Consider the following 20,915-nt stretch of genomic DNA (forward strand, 5'->3'; position numbering starts at 1 on the left):
CACCAGGCTCCCCCATCCCTGGGATTCTCCAGGCAAGAACACTGGAGTGGGTTGCCATTTCCTTCTCCAATGCATGAAAGTGAAAAGTGAAAAGTGAAAGTGAAGTTGCTCAGTTGTGTCTGACTCTTAGCGACCCCATGAACTACAGCCTACCAGGCTCCTCTGTCCATGGGATTCTCCAGGCAAGAGTACTGGAGTGGGGTGCCATTGCCTTCTCCCTATCTGCTGGATGGGGAAATATATATTGGGTTGGCCAAAAAGTCTGTTTGGGTTTTCCTGTAACATCTTATGGACCCAAAAGGACTTTTTGGCCAACTCAATACATACAAACACATATACATAATTTGGAATTGTCCTTCAAGGAAGAACTGTCTTTCCTCCCTCATTTATTTATTTCATTTATTTCTATCTGGGTAAAACTCTGAGGAAGGGGTTGGATTAGTACCCAAGAGCACATAGAGGGGCAATGGTTAATTCATTATTATTAATACCTACTGTACAACTAAAATGTACAAGACATGGTGCTGGGTGATAAAATTAATCAATAAGACAGACAATATCCCTGCCCTCCTACAGCTTCTATTTTAGCAAAAGCGAATAGATAATAAACAAAGAAGGAAAATATCTAATAGTGATAGTGATGAGTCATGCAGAGAATGGAACTAGGTGAGTGTGACACTAAACAAGTGGCCTCTTCAGAGGGGGTGGTCAAAGAAAAACTTTAAGTGGATATTTCAGTGGAGACCTGAAAAGAAGAAGAACCAGCCACACAAAGACCATGAGGAAGAACATTCCAGACAAAGGGAACAGCCATTACAAACGCCATTCAAAGAATCTTTCTTCCTCTAAGAATAAACAAATAGAAAAACAATTAGCGTGGGGGTAATGAAAATGTATTGAAAAGCAAGGAAAAGGAGATTTGTCATCATAAAGGCACAGAGAAAGAGCAGAACTCTGCAAATGTTTTCATACAGGAGTCAGAAAACAATGCTGAAAGTTTTTGGCACTTTCAAGAGAACAAGAAAACATTCAGGAGAACAAGAATCAATAAAGCAGGAAGAGGAAGCCAAATAAGATAACATGATCAGATGAGGAAAGCAATAAATTATACTGGCCAACTACCAGGAAACTAAACCAGAGTAACAACAAAAATGTATATCAGAGAAAGTAAAGAGAGAGTCTGATACAGTTTAAAATAAATCCATTAAGTAAAGGAAAAAAGATAACAAATATTAAAGTGAGGAGAGAAAATATGATAGATATGGCAGACACTAAAACAAGTAATACTCCCAAAGTGGATCCAACCTAAATATTTAGTGTTAAGAAATCATTTGTACCATGAAAGAGTTTATACTTTGCAGCTATTATAGCTACTACAAGTTTTTATTGACATGTGAAAATGTTCATGATACAACTAAGGAAAACGGATGTGATATAAAGTATAATAAAACAGTAAGCTCTTCCATTTATTGAGAATTTACCATGTACCAGAAATGTGGCTGACTTACTAAATTTTATTTTATTCTTAGAACAATCCAAAACAATGACACTCTTTTATTTTATAGATGAGGAAACACATTCAGAGAGGTTAAGAAACTTTCCAAAGTTCACACAGCTTGTAACTAGTAGAGTTTGATTTGAACCTATATTTGGAAGATTTCAAAGCTTCTCCTCTAAGCACATATACCATATCACATTCAATAATCACAACTTCAGTTACATTTTAAAATACACCAAAAACTAGAGTGAAAATGCATGAAGGGGGTTTAAGAGAGTTACTTATGGTGATTATTTTCTCTGCATACATGTATATAATTTGCTACTTTAAGTGTTACATAATAAATATGAATTATTTGTAAAGTCAAAACAAATGAAAAACTAGTAGAGAGAGGAATATAGAACTTTTTAGTTGAGGACTCACGAAAAAGATTTAAATGTTAAACAGAAATGTTAAGGTCTTCACATACAGTTTGGAATTGAAATAATGGCTGTAGATGAGATGGCCCAGAAAGAATGTGTAGACTATGCATAGAATCATGAACAGGAATATTCAAGACATAGAGAGAGGAATCAGGGTAGTAATTCCTCTCCCCAGAAACAGAGACACTTCCTATGGCCTGGAAAATTCTCTAGAAAGATCAAACAGGAAAACATTACTAACAATTCCATGCCCTTTGTATAAAGATATGTAACTCTTCGGTGAAAGGAACAAATATGCTGATAAACACGCATATACTGCAATATATTAAACAATAATAATAGGTAACCCAAGATCTATAGAATTTCTGAGCCAAAATAAAAGTCCATACTATAAAATGTAACTGGCCTCAGAAATTTGTGCATTACCCTCATATTATAATGTTTATAGACAACTTCCACCAAAGAATTAAACTTATTATAATCATTGACTCAATTTAGCAAAGATAAAACTAGATTCTCATAAATTTTTAATCTTTAGAAAGCACAGAAAATCATATCTTCATAGAAGTTTAAAAAGTTGAATTGTGAAAAGAGTAATAAAAGGATATCGTCAATGAATGACCATTTTCAAGGTTAATCAAAGACGTGTTGTTTATCAACTACTATGTGCCTAGGTTTAAAGATATAATTCCAACTTTCAAAACTAAAAGGAAGGTCAGGATTTTCCAATCCTTAAATGTTACAGATGAGACCAGTGCTTGATAAATAGTAAAGGCTCAATATTTTAAACTATCAAATGACCAGATTTAAAGCCCTGTATTCCCTTGACATCATATAGTAAGAAATGATTATAGCTGTTTCTATAGTTTTAAAAACAATTAAGGCTCTATAGAACGCACATACATTTATATGCTAGCTTTGAGAAGAAAACATAAAATTAACTTTTCTTAATTATGAGTCATATTTTGTTGTAGTAAATTTTCAACATAAAAAAGAAATGATTAAAAAAAAAAGAAATGATTATACATTAAGCCAGTTTAAAAAGTATGAGCTTATTCCTAGTAATCTGTAATAAATTTCATTAGTCTATTTTACAATTTAATGATTACTGTTTAATATCCAATTATTTAACTCTTAGTAAGAGTTGACTGTGGAAAACAAAGCTATCCTAAACAATTTAAGCAAATAAAATCATAAGCAACAAATAATTGTTGATACATGTTATAATGTCTGTAAATATTTGATGAATGCCTGTTATGTACAAAACTCTGAATTATATACAATGTGATGTAAATATGCATTAGATGCAGGCAGTCACACTCTGAAAGAGCTCTCTTAATGATGCTGTAAGCAAAGACATGCTCAAATTACTTCAATGCAGAACCAAACATGAGAAAATTCATTACAGGGAAAAATGGCTCACAGACAAAAGAGAGAGACCCTCCTGATCATCTGCCTGGAAAATCCCGTGGACAGAGGAGACTGGCGGGCTACAATCCATAGGAGCACAAAGAGTTTGACACGACTAAGGGCTACACTTTCTTTCTTTCTTTTTGATCATCTGCTTGGATTGATAGGGAAGGCTGATAGACAGGGCATACAATTTGATGAGGGTCTTGGAGAACAGGTAGGATTTCAATAGCTGGAGACAGGAAAGGGCAGTCTGGACCACATTATCAGATAAGCAATTTTAAAAGATCATATTGATTGGAATGTGAAGAATCTAGTTGAATATCAAGTATTGTTAAAGTTGCCCCAAATATTTCACAACTTCCTCCCCACTCTTCATCATTTCCTCTGCCACCACCTTTGTACAGACTCTCCTCATTTCTTATTTTCCCTACTACGGTAGTCACCTAGCTGACAGGGAACCATGTATTATCATTCACTGCCATACCCCGAACACCTTGCACAGTAAGTGGTGCATAATATTTGTTAAAGGGATGAAAATCCGATTATACAGTGTCTGGCACTCTTTTTCCTGTGTTGCAAATACCAGACAATATTATATGCTCTGTTTTATTTACCAAAGAATACTTTTTAGAAAATTGGAACACTGTCAGAGCTTTCTACATCATTGCAGAAATCCTTACTATAGTTAGGAACCCCAACAGAACACACCACCACACAACACCAACTGGGTGACTCTTACCAAATGTGCCCTCCCTGACAGTGCCGTAATGTGTACTGTCAATGAGAGGACAATGCTCACACTGAGATGATGTTTGCAGTAAAGCAAGTCATGTATGGCTGACCTCTCTCTATACCAGATGAATCACTGGAATAAAACTTCTAGCATGGTAAAACATATGATGAATGGTAGACTGCAAGACTAAAAACATCTAAGACTAATAAAAGATTAATGCTATTCTGCACTGCAAACCTCCACCCTTAACTCTTTATCTACCTTGTTTATTAATGTTCTGCATTAACTTTCTCATACATAAATATATATTTGGTTCTTGTCTGACCCCACCCCAATCTCCATCAAAATATAAGTTCAATAAGAACAAAGATTCATCATTTTTAATATAGTCATCATCGAGGCTCCCCTGGTGGCCCAGTGGTTGAGAGTCCGCCTGCCAATGCAGGGGACATGGGTTCAATCCCTGGTCCAGGAAGATCCCACATGCTATGGAGCAACTAAGCCTGTGTGTTGCAACTACTGAGCCCACATGCCCTAGAGCTTTTGCTCTACAACAAGAGAAATTACTGCAATGGGAAGCCCAAACATCATAACTAGAGAGCAGCCTCTGCTCGCTGCAACTAGAGAAAGCCTGCACACAGCAACGAAGACCCAGCACAGCCAAAAATAACTAATGAAAACGTTTAGCACTTAGTAATTACACAATAAATGTTTGCTGAATTATAAGCAGAAAAAATCATTAGAATTTTTTGACCAGTAATTACTACTACACATGCCAGACATTAAACAATGGGAATACATTTCTTCCATACATTTATTATCTTATTGAAAAGTCACTTTGACATTTTATATTTCCTATTAAGTTTGTATTAAATCTATAAAACAATTTGGGAAAAGCTTGTCTCTTCCCAAAATCTAGTCTTTTAATCAAGGACCATACAATGTCTCTCCATTAAAAAAAAAAAATTCCTTCTTATCTCTCAGTTGAATTTTTAAAGTTTCTTCATGTAGGTCTTAGAAGCTTTTATTGGGTTTATTACTAAAGGGCTTTCCTAGTGGCTCAGTCGGTAAAGAGTCTGCCTGCAATGCGGGAAGAGTTGGGTTTGATCCATGGGTCAGGAAGATCCCCTGGAGAAGGAAATGGCAACCCATTCCAGTATTCTTGCCTGGAGAATTCCATGGACAGAGGAGCCTGGTGGGCTATAGTCCACGGGGTCACAAAGAGTCGGACACGACTGAGTGACTAACGCTGAACAATTTAATTTTATGGCTTTTGTAAATGGAATGTTTTCCCTTATATAGTCTATTTATTTATCTATTTTTGGCTGTGCTGGGTCTTCATTGCTTTGCCCAGGCTTTCTCTAGTTGCAGTGAGTGGAGGCTACTCTTCGTTGCGGTGTGCAGGCTTCTCATTGCGGTGGCATCTCTTGTTGCAGAGCACGGGCTCTAGGGCACACAGGCTTCAGAAGTTGCAGCACATAAGCTCAGTACTTGCACCTTCGTGGGCTTTAGAGTGCAGGCTCAGGAGTTGTGGTGCACAGGCTCAACTGCTCCATGGCATGTGGGGTCTTCCCGGATAAGGGACTGAATCTGTGTCCCCTGCATGGGCAGGAAGATTCCTATCCACTGCACTACCAGTGAAGTCCCCATTATATATTCTAAACGGCTATGTCTGATACAGATAAAAGGTATTCTTTTGCAATTTTTACCTTATATCCAACTACATTTTAGAACTTAAATTAAAATTCTGTGAACAAAGAAGTTGTTTTTAAGTCTTAGCTTTCGTAGGTACATGACCCTATCTTCTAAAACTTGATCATTTTTGTTTCCTCCTTCCAGTGAACTATGCCTCTTCATTGACACTGGCCATAGTTTACAGATACATATTTAAAAATGGTGATAGAGGGCATCTTTGTTATGTTGCTGCTTAAGGAACAACTCTTACATCTATCACCAAGTGCGATGCTTGTTTGTTGGTTTCAGACAGATAATTATTTTTCTTGTTAAGAGTACAACTTTCTATCACTCACTAACTCTAAATCTTAAAACAGGCAATGAATCTTCCCAAACACCTTCAGCATTTACTCTATCTTTTATTTCTTATGAAATCTACTGACAGACTGCATCATATGAGTAGCTTTCATGGTATTAAAGAATTCACACTCTGGAATAAAACACTCCTAGTGACAAAGGAACTCTCTTGCCTTTTCTACGATCCAGCGGATGTTTGCAATTTGATCTCTGGTTCCTCTGCCTTTTCTAAAACCAGCTTGAACATCTGGAAGTTCACGGTTCACGTATTGCTGAAGCCTGGCTTGGAGAATTTTGAGCATTACTTTACTAGCGTGTGAGATGAGTGCAACTGTGCGGTAGTTTGAGCATTCTTTGGCATTGCCTTTCTTTGGGATTGGAATGAAAACTGACCTTTTCCAGTCCTGTGGCCACTGCTGAGTTTTCCAAATTTGCTGGCATATTGAGTGCAGCACTTTCACAGCATCATCTTTCAGGATTTGAAATAGCTCAACTGGAATTCCATCACCTCCACTACCTTTGTTCGTAGTGATATTTTCTAAGGCCCACTTGACTTCACATTCCAGGATTTCTGGTTCTAGGTGAGTGATCACACCATCGTGATCAACTGGGCTGTGAAGATCTTTTTTGTACAGTTCTTCTGTGTACTCTTGCCACTTATTATCTTCTGCTCCTGTTAGGTCCATACCATTTCTGTCCTTTATCAAGCCCATCTTTGCATGAAATGTTCCCTTGGTATCTCTAATTTTCTTGAAGAGATCTCTAGTCTTCCCCATTCTGTTGTTTTCCTCTATTTCTTTGCACTGATCTCTGAGGAAGGCTTTCTTATCTCTCCTTGCTATTCTTTGGAACTCTGCATTCAAATGGGAATATCTTTCCTTTTCTCCTTTGCTTTTTGCTTCTCTTCTTTTCACAGCTATTTGTAAGGCCTCCTCAGACAGCCATTTTGCTTTTTTGCATTTCTTTTCCATGGGGATGGTCTTAATCCCTGTCTCCTGTACAATGTCATGAACCTCCGTCCATAGTTCATCAGGCACTCTATCAGATCTAGTCCCTTAAATCTATTTCTCACTTCCACTGTATAATCATAAGGGATTTGATTTAGGTCATACCTGAATGGTCTAGTGGTTTCCCCTACTTTCTTCAATTTAAGTCTGAATTTGGCAATAAGGAGTTCATGATCTGAGCCATAGTCAGCTCCCGGTCTTGTTTTTCCACTGGATCATAGAAAAAGCAAGAGAGTTCAAAAAAAACATCTATTTCTGCTTTATTGACTATGCCAAAGCCTTTGACTGTGTATCGATCACAACAAACTGTGAAAAATTCTGAAAAAGATGGAAATACCAGACCATCTGACCTGTCTCTTGAGAAACCTGTATGCAGGTCAGGAAGCAACAGTTAGAACTGGACATGGAACAACAGACTGGTTCCAAATAGGAAAAGGAGTACGTCAAGGCTGTATATTGTCACCCTGCTTATTTAACTTACATGCAGAGTACATCATGAGAAACGCTGGGCTGGAAGAAGCACAAGCTGGAATCAAGATTGCCGGGAGAAATATCAATAACCTCAGATATGCAGATGACACCACCCTTATGGCAGAAACTGAAGAGGAACTAAAAAGCCTCTTCATGAAAGTGAAAGAGGAGAGTGAAAAATTGGCTTAAAGCTCAACATTCAGAAAACTAAGATCATGGCATCTGGTCCCATCACTTCATGGCAAATAGATGGGGAAACAGTGGAAACAGTGTCAGACTTTATTTTTCTGGGCTCCAAAATCACTGCAGATGGTGATTTGCAGCCATGAAATTAAAAGACGCTTACTCCTTGGAAGGAAAGTTATGACCAATCTGGATAGCATATTAAAAAGCAGAGACATTACTTTGCCAACAAAGGTCCATCTGGTCAAGGCTATGGTTTTTCCAGTGGTCATGTATGGATGTGAGAGTTGGACAGTGAAGAAAGCTGAGCGCCGAAGAATTGATGCTTTTGAACTGTGGTGTTGGAGAAGACTCTTGAGAGTCCCTTGGACTGCAAGAAGATCCAACCAGTCCATCCTAAAGGAGATCAGTCCTGGGTGTTCATTGGAAGGACTGATGTTGAAGCTGAAACTCCAATACTTTGGCCACCTCATGCGAAGAGTTGACTCATTGGAAAAGACCCTAATGCTGGGAAGGATTGGGGGCAGGAGGAGAAGGGGATGACAGAGGATGAGATGGCTGGATGGCATCACCAACTCGATGGACATGGGTTTGGGTAGACTCCAGGAGTTGGTGATGGACAGGGAGGCCTGGTGTGCTGCGATTCATGGGTCACAAAGAGTCGGACACGACTGAGTGACTGAACTGAACTGAGTCACAAAGGGTTAATACTTCTCATACATTCCTAAATGTGTCTGATTTCTTTTTTATTTAGAATATGAAACTGGTCTACAATTTGTGTACACAAACATGTCATAAGTTCATTTATTTAAGTTTATGGTCAAGAATGCACTTACAATGCAGGGGCTAAAACATCAGGGAGAAAGCCTGAGATTTGGGAGGGTAAAGATTTTTAGAAAGATGCAAAAGTTACTGAGCATAAAGAAAAAGTGACAAGTTGAACTTCATAAAAATGAAACAAAATAAAACTGCTCACCAAAAGACACTAACAAGAAATGGGATGGAAGCTACAGATTGGAAGAAAATATTCATAATACATCTATCTAAATATCAAGAAAAAATTTAAAAACTCTTAAAAACTCAAAGTGAAAAAAATCAATTTTTAAATGGGCAAAAGATCTGGATACTTCTAAAAGATAGACAAATAGCTAACAAACATACAAAAACAAACTCACATCATTCCACATGAGGAAAATGCAAAGTGAAAACCACAGTGGGAAACAACTATATACCCAAGAGAATAACTAAAATTAAACACCAAGAGTTTGTAAAGATTCTCACTTTTTATTGGTCTGAGAAGAAACTGGTATAACGTCTTTAAAGGTGTTTGGCAGTTTCTAATAATGTCAAATAAATAAAATAAATATATATACACATATGACCCACCAATTCTATTTCTAGGTATATAGCCAAAGGAAATGAGTATATATGGTCACAAAAAGATTTGCTAAAAATGTCAACAACAGCTTAATTCATAATAGCCAAATAATGACTATAACTTAAATGACTCTCAACAAGAAATGGATAAATTGTGGTATATTTAAATAAGGGACTACTACAGAGCAATAAAAAGAAGGAATTATTGATACCTGCAATAATGATGGATTTCAAAAACATTATTTTGAACAACAGAAGCCATACACAAAATAATACACAGTGTTAGACTACATTTACATGAAGTTCAAGAACAAGCAACACGAACCCAAGATACACAAGTCTGTAGGAGGGGAGGAGACACGAACTGGAGCGGGGAACAAGGGAGTTCTCTGGAATGATGGAGCGGTTTTATATCTTGACCTCGGTCGTGGTTACCTGGATGCTTACATGTATAAAAATAAATCCAGATGTATATTTAAATGTATATATTTAATATATTTAAATGTTTATATATATTTAAATGTATTTAATATATTTATATGTTTGTGCAAAGTATTTAAATGTTTGTGTATTTTACTATATGTAATTATATCTCAATAATAATAATGGAAACAAATTCAATTGTGCTATAACTACCTCAGTTATCAACTTGAGCTTAGGAAATACTGCCCTCCTACTAGTTCCTCTTCCAAATGTGTGATACAGACCCCCGGCTTAAGCAGCACATGAACTCTGCAGTCTCAATTCCCCACTAGAAATCTACCCCTGCAATCTACTCTTCTCTTCTATGTGGCCACGCAGTATTCCTGCAATGACTTCCTTGTGTCCAGTATCTCTGAATAAGTCTACGTTACAGCCCCTTGCCCACATTCCAACAAGCATGTACTCTTCATATGATTTTCCTTTGATGGGAATACTATGCAAAATTCCTAGCATGGTATCTTTCAAATAACAATGATTTTATATATGTCTCCTTCATACTTCAACCTTTCCCCTCCTTCCATAGTCTTTTAATGAGTGAGTGAGTGAGTGAAGTCTCTCAGTCGTGTCCGTGACCCCATGGACTGCAGCCTACCAGGCTTCTCTGTCTATGGGATTCTCCAGGCAAGAATACTAGAGTGGGTTGCCATTTCCTTCTCCAGGGATCTTCCCAACCCAGAGATCAAACCCAGGTCTCCTGCATTGCAGGCAGACGCTTTACCCTCTGAGCCACCAGGGAAGCTATTTTTAAAGTACTTCAGAACTGAGTAACAAAAATATTGTATTTTTGAAATAGTTAAAATCCTACATTTGTATTTCAATACAAGCACTGTTATACTTTGAATTATTTGCCAAGCTCCTGCTCTCCACACACACGCGTGCACGTGCACACACACACACACACACACAGTAGACATTTATTTAATTCACAAAATTACTTTGAGATATAGGTATTATTATTGCACTCAATTCATAGATGAGGAAGTTAAGGTACAGAGCAACTAAAAAACTTAACCAAGGCTTCACGAGTAACTGTCAGAACCATGATATAGACAACTTCAGCGTATTACTTCAAATATTTCACCAGAGCTGTACAATTAAAATACTGAGAATAAGAGATACTCTTTCACACCTACAAAGTAAAGGCCATATTTCTTTCTTTCTTTTTTTGCCATATTTCTTTAAACCACAAGTTTAAAATCCTAAATTGACAGAAGCAGCTCTGAATTTCTCATAAGTCCCTGAAAAAGTTTTAACTGGAATTTCAATAACAACAATGTACACACAATCACAGGCAATACTATTTTTAAAAAATACTTTGTTGAGACATCTATTTGTAAGCAATGGATACCAGTATTTATTCACTTATATACTTTAAAACAAAAAATTCATATCAACAGCTCCACTGACTGAATTCCATTCTCCAGGCCATAATACTGGAGTGGGTTGCTATGCCCTCCTCCGGGGGATCTTCCCAACCCAGGGATCAAACCCAGGTCTCCCACATTGCAGGAGGATTCTTTACCATCTGAGTCACCAGGGAAGGCCAAGAATACTGGAGTGGGTAGCCTATCCCTTCCCCAGTGGACCTTCCCGACTCTGGAATAGAACCGAGGTCTCCTGCATTGCAGAATTCTTTAGCAGCTGAGCTACCAGGGAAGACCTATTTATTCATCGATATGCTTTAAAACCAAAAATTCACATCAATAGCTCCACTGACTGAATTCCAGGTGTTCACAATGTCCACCAATTTTGATTTCTAGTTATATTTTCTATTTTTTCATTAGCTCAGAATACAATCATTAACATTCGCTTTATTCCATTTCTTTGTCACTCAGGCATTCTTCTATTTACTCATATAGCAAATATTTTAATTTTATAACAGGTACTCAACAAATATTTACTGAGTACTGACTTATGTTAGGTAAATAAATAAATGGAAGAGACATTATATAACTTATAAGGTAAACTGCTTCCATAAATATACCGGTTACGGAGTATTGCAGCAATTGATTCCCCTCTATGCAGATGATCCATCACCTCTAAAAGTTGGATAATGACCTGTGCAGGAGGAAAAGAAGTCAATATTTACTATGAAAATCAATACTTGAATTTTCACATTATGCTACCTTTGTAATATTTTACATACTTTGTGATAGGCAAAATGTATATCCATGTACCTAGTGTCCATATTACAGCTTATGAAAATTAAGAAACTGAATCTGCAATAGTCAAAATACCTACAAAATTCAGTACTGAATCATTAAAAGAGTACTGGCTAATTTCATTTGAAATCATTAGCCAACAATTAACTATAGAAAAACCGCCATGTAAACAGGAAGTTGGATTAAATGAGAGAGTCAGAAGACCTGGGGGAGTCTGTGTGATGCTGGGTGAGACACAGAATCTAGAAGCAAAGAGCTGAGGCAAACATTTGACAAGCAGATTCAGAGATGGCGTTGAATCCCAAGTTACCAGGGGGCCTTGAGGCCTGTGGGGACCACATGGAGGGCCCATAATTTTCCAAGTGATTGCTTAAAAGTAAGCATAGAGAGATGCTTTAAAGACTTTTAAATTTTAAGGATATAAAATAGGTAATGGAGGTAAGAATGTTGCTTTCATGGGAAAGAGCAGGTGGGGTGGTAGTAACTATATGTTTTTAGTAGTCTGGATGCTTTGCATTGGCGATAAAGAATGCATTTAATGCGTTCTATTAATTTCAAATATATCGGGAAGCAAACGTGTATATTTTACATAAATGTTTCTTGTTAATAAAATCAATTTATTGCATTGGGAAGGTAAAAATGTACAGTATCCAATTTAGTTTGTTCATATAATTATGCTTGTTACAAAACTATGTGAAAACCTAAAATAATGAAGCTAGAGGGGAAAATTGTTCCCTGCCTTCTTCCTGTCCCTTAATTTAGGGACAAAAGCAAAAACAGCAGAAGAGAAAAAAGTATAGTTGATCCCTGAACAACACAGGTTTGAAATATGCAGGCCCACTTACATGTGGACTTTTTTCAATAAATATAGTACACACATTTTTATTGTATAGATCTTTAAATTAACTAAGTGTGGGGAAAAGTTTGTGTTTGATTAGAGATCACAATATGTGGAATCAAAAGAACTAGGGTTTGAGTCCTGATTCTATCCAAACTGTTTCAACTTCCCATCCATGGGTGCACAATTTATCAATTCTTTTATTTTTTTGAGACAGAGATAGCAATACGAGAATTTTCAACTGCTTGAGGGCTGGTGCTCCTAAGTGCTGTGTTGTATAAGGGTCAACTATACTCTGTTTCTTGGGTCTTCAAAACTCTAAAAAAGAAACAAATCAAATGAAAACACAGCATTTACACTTATTTGCACAATCACATTTTTCTGCTTATAATCTTGTTATTACAAGAAACTGAGTAGCCTAAACAAAATATTTTAAGCATCTCAAAATCAACTGACTTTTGACTTACCTTTTCTAAAAATGTTTAACCAGTTAGTTTTGAGACATTGAGAAATTTTTCATTTTGCTTATTAGGCTACTTGATTTTTTACAGGATGTGCCAAGAGAAAACCTATTATATCTAGATCACCATTAGGAATCCGGGAATGTGAAAATAACTCATGAAACATCTTACCAATTACATCTAGAGTAGAACACAGAGGTCCCCAAATGAGGTATGCGAACTTTCATGTAATCCCATTGTTTTTTTTTTTTAAGCTTTCTGCTTGAGATTTATTTTTTTATTTTTTATTTAATTTTTTTTCCAATTTATTTTTATTAGTTGGAGGCTAATTGCTTTACAATATTGTAGTGGTTTTTGCCATATATTGACATGAATCAGCCATGGATTTACATGTATTCCCCATCCCGATCCCCCCTCCCACCTCCCTCCCCACTCCATCCCTCTAGGTCTTCCCAGTGCACCAGCCCCGAGCACTTGTCTCATGCATCCAACCTGGGCTGGTGATCTGTTTCACCCTTGATAATATACATGTTTCAATGCTGTTCTCTCAAAACATCCCACCCTTGCCTTCTCCCACAGAGTCCAAAAGTTTGCTTTAAGCAATCCACTTGCTGCACCTGGATCTCTGAGATTGGGGCTCTCCTGTCAAATTCTCCAGATAATAACCCTCTGGTCTCCAGAGGAGCAGAGAGGGGGTACAGGGGACTTTAGCCACTTATTTTAAAGACTTTCAAGGAACAGCCTGTGTTTTCAATCTCATGACTCATTCCTGCCTTCTGCAGACCAGGCGCCTCCAAGTCTTGAAATACTAGGAATTCTATGGGAAGAATGAGTTGGTTTCTCTCAAAAGTTCATGTAGGGGAAGATATTGGAGTTGTAACTTTCTTTGCTAAAAGTAAAAAAAAATAAAATAAAATAGTTCCAACCTCACATCTGTCAGTGTTTCCACTCCTGTTCTCTTTGTCCTTTTGAATTTTTCCATTTCTTTACTCTCATTTTAATGGAGTTAGGAAGAAAGAGGAAGTAAGTGCATGTGAACAACTTATACATGATATAAATGAAATCAACTGCTTTTAACCATGGTCAAATATATGTAGTAGAAAGTTAACACTGCCTGTAATGTGGGGCTGGATCAGAGACAGAGGGACCAGAAATATGGAGACTGGTAAGAAACTACTTTCAAAATCAAGGCACGAAATGAAAGCACAGACAAGGACTATGAGAATAGGCAGGAAGAACTAGGACCTGTGACAGATTACTGACAGATTTTAAAGGGATAAGGAGACATATCAAAGACAAAATCTAAGTAACAGGAAGAAATGGTGAAGATATCAAGTGAGGTAGGGTATAGAAAGAAAGAAAAACATAAAAAACAAGGACAACAATGGTTTGTATAGACATACTGAAATAACCCAGAGCACATCATATAGTATCTAATAGAAAATTGGAAATATAGTTCTAGATTTAGGTTGGAAGTAGAAATGAAAACACAGGAATATTTAGCCAGTTAATATTTAGCTCAAGGGATGAGACAGGGAAATATTACTCAAGCTAGGAGAAAAGTGCAAATCCAATGAACACTTTTATGCAAGAAACAGAGGAAGACCACCTAGCAAAGAAATGAGACAATAGGTAGGAGGGAAACTAAGAGAAATGTGAAAAGAAGGATAGTTTAGAAGAAGAGTGGTCGGAGAGTATTCAACTGTTTCACTTTCTGCCCAAAGTAATATACAGCTAAATGATTTGACAGCTATAAAGTCCATGATGATCTCTTTTCAAGAGTAGTTCCATATGAGTGTCACACTGCAGTGGTTTGAAAAATAAAACAGAAATAAATACATTTTTAATAACTTGGGAGTAATTCAAATACACCAGGGAATTACTCTACAGTGAAGGTGGTCTTCAAACAAGAAAGAGAAATAGAGATGATTAAATGATTGGGGGACAATCAGTTAGTCAGTTAGAAAAATAAATAGGATGTACACCTCTTCATTTCATACACTGAATAAATTCCAGAAGGATCAAAGATTTAAAAAAAGGAAGCTTTGAAGCAGGACCAAAGAAAACTCAAGTGAAATTATTTATGATTCAGTGGAGAAGGTAAGCAGCACCTAGAGGCCAGGAACCATAAAGGAAAAAAACTATTAAAGCTGATTATAGCAAAAAATTAGAACTCTGTACTTCAAAAATGCCGCAAAGTCAAATGGCATCTGATAAAGTAGGAAAAAAATTCACAATACACAACAGTTAATGATTTTAACTTATACACTTCATCAGTAAAACCAGTAAAACACTATAGAAAAAGTGAGCAAATAATATAAACAGAAGGTGCACAGAAAATATGATTCATTAATAAGCAAATAATTGTAATTTAAAATGAAGCACTGTTCCCACCATAGAATTTACACAAACATGCACACACAAATGAAGTCTGTTTATATTTTTTATTAGTGAGAAGGGATATGGGTTTTGAGGGTGGCAGGGAGAGATGGTCACTATTCATCCTAAACTTTTGTATTCAATTTATTGCCAAACAAAGCTAGCAAGAATGCAGCAAAAGGCATGAGAGGGAGCAGCCATGAGGGAGGAGGAAAACCGAAGAGGTGCAGTAATTTAGAAGGTAAACAAAAGTGTTCTAGGAAATAACTTAGAAGGTAACCAAATGTGTCCAATGTTGCTGATCGGGTAAGTGATAAATGGAGAATAACAACTTGGTGTGGTAACTGGGAGGTCACTGATCACCTGGATAAGAACTGTTTACATGGAATGGTGGCAGAAAGGCTCATTATTGTGCGTTTAAGAGAGCATGAAGACAGGAAATAAGCACACACAACACTTAGCAAGAGATATAAATAGGTAGTAGCCTGGAAAATCCCATGGACAGAGGAGCCTGGCAGGCTACAGTTCACAGGATCGCAAAGATTCAGGCAACTGAGCGACCAAGCACAACAACAACAGATGGAATGAGATATAGGATGGAAGTAGATAATGTTTTGTTTTACTCTGTTTTAGTAACAGAGATACTAGAGCAGGTATATCTGAAAAGCATTACATTTAAAAAAAAAAAAAACTCCCACAAGAAAACATCGGCAGAACACTCTTTGACATAAATCAATCTTTTTGGATCTGTCTCCTAGAGTAATGGAAATAAAAACAAAAATAAACAAATGGTACCTAATTAAACTCAAAAGCTTTTGCACAGCAAAGGAAACCATAAACAAAACAAAAAGACAATCTACAGAATGGAAGAAAATATTTGCAAATGATGTGACCAACAAGGGATTAATCTCCAAAATATACAAATAGCTTGTACAGCTCGATATAAAAAAAATTAACAATTCAATTACAAAAATGGGCAAAAGATGAAAAGCCAATTTCACACCATGTAAGGAAAGCCCTGCTTATGAACTAAGCCAATGTTATATAAAAGAAATTTTAAGAGTTTCTATAATCATAGGTCTTCAACTAAAATTTTGATTAAGTACAGTGAGACAAGAAAGCTGACAGAAGATATAAGCAGACATTTCTCTAAAGAAGATATACGGATTGCCAAAGGAACACAAAAAGACGCTCAACACTGCTACTTAGAGGAATGCAAATCAAAACTACAATGAAGTATCACCTCACACTGGTCAGAATGGCCATCATCAAAGTCTATAAATAATAAAAGCTGGAGAGGGTATGAAGAAAAGGGAACCCTTATAAACTGTTGGTGGGACTATAAACTGGTGTAGCCTCCATGGAGAGCAAGTATGGAGGTTCCTTTAAAAACTAAAAATAGAGCCACCTAATGACCCTGCAATCCCACTCCATATATCTGCAAAAAGCTGTCCTTTGAAAAGATACACATTGCACCCCAATGTTTACTGCAGCACTGTTTACAACAGCCAAGACATGGAAGCAACCTAAATGTCACTGACAGATGAATGGATAAAGAAGATGTGGTACATATACACAATGGAATACTACTCAGTCATAAAAAAGAATGAAATAATGCCATTTGCAGCAACATGAATGGACCTAGAGATATCATACTAAGTGAAGTAAGCCAGGGAAAGAAAAACAAACATTATGATATTGCTTATGTGTAGAACCTTAAAAAAGTGATACAAATGAACTTATTAACAAAACAGAAATAGGCCCACTGATACAGAAAACAAACTATGATTACCAAAGGGGAAAGGGGGGAGGAGGGATACATTAGGAATTCTAGAATAACATATAGACACTACTATAAATAAAATATAAGGTCCTACTGTATAACACAGGAAACTATACTTGATATTTTATAATAAGGGGTAAGAATCTGAAAAAGAATATATGTGTGTTTGTGTGTGTATAACTGAATCACTTTGCTGTACACTTGAAACTAACACAACATTGTGAATCAACTATACTTCAATTAAAAATTCAAACTAAAAGAAGTACAATACTATGAAATAAATTTCAAAAGCACATAAGATAATACCAGATGACATACAGACACGCACATATACATACATAGAAAAAGCATAAAAATATTCATAGGAATGATAAGAAAATTTGGCATAGTCATTACCTCAAGAGAAGGGTGAGAAATGCAACTGGGGAGGGATACATTGGGAGTTCTGCCTGTATCTAACATCTTGCTAAGCATCTGAAACAAATATGGCAAAACATTAAGATACTGCACAGTTGCTTCCCTTGTGGCTCACCTGGTAAAGAATCTGCCTGCAATGCAGGAGACCAGGGTTTGATCTCTGGGTTGGGAAGATCCCCTGGAGAAGGGAAAGGCTACCCACTCCAGTATTCTGGCCTGGAGAATTCCATGGACTGTATAATCCATGGGGTTGCAAAGAGTCAGACACAACTGAGCAACTTTCACTATGTGAGCATTTGTTATACTGGCCTCTGTACTTTTCCCTGCAGGGCTTCCTTGGTGGCTAGTTGTAAAGAATCCACCTGCTAATGCAGGAGATGTGGTTCAATCCCTGGGTCAGGAAGATCCTTTGGAGAAGGAAATGGCAACTCACTCCAGTATTCTTGTCTGGGAAATCCCATGGACAAGAGGAGCCTAGTGGACTACAGTCGGGTTGCAGAGTCAGAAACGACTTAGCAACTAAATAACAACTTTTCCCTATGCTTGAAATTTTTTTTTTTCCATTTATTTTTATTTGCTGGAGGCTAATTACTTTACATCATTACAGTAGTTTTTGTCATACATTGAAATGAATTAGCCATGGATTTACATGTATTCCCCATCCCGGTCCCCCCTCCCACCTCCCTCTCCACCCCATCCCTCTGGGTCTTCCCAGTGCACCAGACCCGAGCACTTGTCTCATGCACCCAACCTGGGCTGGTGATCTGTTTCGCCCTAGATAATATACATGTTTCAATGCTGTTCTCTTGAAACATCCCACCCTCGCCTTCTCCCAGAGTCCACAAGTCTGTTCTATACATCTGAGTCTCTTTTTCTGTTTTGCATATAGGGTTATTGTTACCATCTTTCTAAATTCCATATATATGTGTTAGTATACTGTAATGGTCTTTATCTTTCTGGCTTACTTCACTCTGTATAATGGGCTCCAGTTTCATCCATCTCATTAGAACTGATTCAAATGAATTCTTTTTAATGGCTGAGTAATATTCCATGGTGTATATGTACCACAGCTTCCTCATCCATTCGTCTGCTGATGGGCATCTGGGTTGCTTCCATGTCCTGGCTATTATAAACAGTGCTGCAATGAACATTGGGGTGCACGTGTTGTTTTAATGAAAAGAAACTAAAAAAGTATCATATATTATCTCTGCCCTAAAGTAGGGATTGTGTAGACAAGCAGACAAGACATGGCATATAAAGGCCAACATTTAACGGAAAAAAAAAAAAGGACAGGACAAATATATACCCAGACACATACTGTAATTAAAAAGACACAATTCTCACATGGCCATAAATACTCTGATAAATAAAAGGGAGACTAGTTGTTACTCAGAGCACACACCTGACAAAAACCTAATTGTGATTTTGCCTTTAAAATATTCTACTTGGATCATAAGAAATAAAACTGACAAGACTGTTTCTGATAGCTGAGATATCTTGCATAAGCTCAACTAATTTTACTCTCAAGCATTTAAGTAATTCACAAATCTAATAATTCTTAATCACCTGTCATATACTTAGATAATATTTCAAATAGAGACTCTAGTTTATGACTTAGTATTTAATTAAACCCCACAGTCTCACTTTCCTACCCTATCTAAGAACCAACAGCTTTAAAAATAATGAGATTTGAGATATGCCTAGCCAATTTCACACCATGTAAGGAAAGCCCTGCTTATGAACTAAGCTGATGTTATATAAAAGAAATTTTTAAGAGTTTCTATAATCATATGTCTTCAACTAAAATTTTGATAAGTACAGTGAAAAAAGAAAGCTGACAGAGAAGATCAGTGAAAAGTGCTAAACATTACAAAAGCAAAACATGGCAACCTGTAGAAAAGTTGTCCAGAACTGCTCTTCTCTCTAATTCAAGTTGTATGTAGCAGTGTCATGAAAAATTCAAAATCATTTTGAAATCCCAAACTTTGGAATTTAAGGAACATAAATAATTTGTTACTTAAAGGTTAATTTTTAACATGTCACAGACTATTGAATCCTCCAGCTTTCACACATGACAGACACCACACTCCCCTCCCACCCATGGCACTAAGAGGTCCTACCCTAAAACAATAGAGCAAGAGATTTGAGCTGGGTGATGATTTTTCCCTAGAGAAATTCTGAAACCAACTAGAACCATGTAGAATGTTCCCACATAAGCACCCCTAACAAAATGTGCAAAGGATATCAACAAAGGATAACAGTTGCACTGTACAAACGGCTGCAGTGACAGCTGATTTCAGAATATACCTTTTATGTAGGAGATCAGCCTGCCTGGCTTCCTCCAACCAAATACACTGGATCCCCACGTTCCATAACCCACAGGTTTCTTCCTTCCCCTGGCTGTATGCCAAAGTGACTGACACACTCTTAATAATTTCACTTTTCTTGCTGCAGTCATGGGGGCAACCTGCCCACGTGGTCGCTACCATCTTGCTCTTTATTGATATACCTACACCATGCAGTTACACTGCTTTCTGCAATAATACCACTCCTTGCTTCTTCAGTGTGATCCAATGGAAGTCCCTTTTCATGCTGACACTTATAAAAGGCTTTATGGATGCCTTTGGGATATATTATTGGTTAATGGAATCATTTGTCTTTTACCAATGTTGAAGGAAGTTATTGTCCTTGTATTAATGCAATTCTATTTGATTTTCTAATAGTTACTGTTTTCATATAATAATGGCTAAAATTCATCTTAATATACTTAATTTCTCTGACCCAATCAACCTCGTCTGAGGTTAAGTACACCCCCCCACTCATTCACCTGGTTAAGAAAGTATTCATTTCCCATCATTCCCCTCTCCAGTGTTTCTCTGGAAAGTAACTAATTAGTCTCAAGCTCTTCAAAGTCCATTCTATATAATCCATCTATGTAACAGACTGTGAACTGTTACATACACATCTTGCAAGAAAATAGAGGTGAGAAGTGAAAATATGGTTAAGAAAAAATAAAAACTATCATTTACACCAGTGGTCCTCAAACTTGACTATGTATTAGAGTTCTCTGGAAAGCAAGATGAACACAGACCACTGGGCTCTACCTCCGAGTTTCTCAGTCAGTTGATGAGGGATGGATCCAGAGAATTTGCTTTTCTAAGAGGTTCAAAAAGAATGCTGCTGCTGCTAGACCATGGATGACACTTTTAAGATCTAAGATTTACAGATAACATGAAAGTTTTTATTTAAAGTCCAGA

The 20,915-nt window shown here is 36.9% G+C and overlaps 1 protein-coding gene across 9 annotated transcripts in view; it reads right to left on the reverse strand.

Moving 5' to 3' along the window:
- The window catches only part of KLHL13 (kelch like family member 13), a 189,496-nt gene that overhangs the window by 97,688 nt on the left and 70,893 nt on the right, over positions 1-20,915 (reverse strand). For 6 of the 9 annotated variants that reach the window (XM_070462219.1, XM_020881545.2, XM_020881550.2 and 3 more), the window contains exon 2: positions 11,603-11,676. The exons of the other annotated variants lie outside the window; for them this stretch is intronic. In XM_070462219.1, coding sequence (XP_070318320.1) covers positions 11,603-11,652 — 50 coding nt within the window. In that variant the 5' untranslated portion in view covers positions 11,653-11,676. The remainder of the gene's footprint in view (positions 1-11,602; positions 11,677-20,915) is intronic. 9 annotated transcript variants of the gene reach the window in all.

Source organism: Odocoileus virginianus, unplaced genomic scaffold, assembly GCF_023699985.2.
Source record: "Odocoileus virginianus isolate 20LAN1187 ecotype Illinois unplaced genomic scaffold, Ovbor_1.2 Unplaced_Scaffold_1, whole genome shotgun sequence".
Taxonomy (NCBI): Eukaryota; Metazoa; Chordata; class Mammalia; order Artiodactyla; family Cervidae; genus Odocoileus; species Odocoileus virginianus.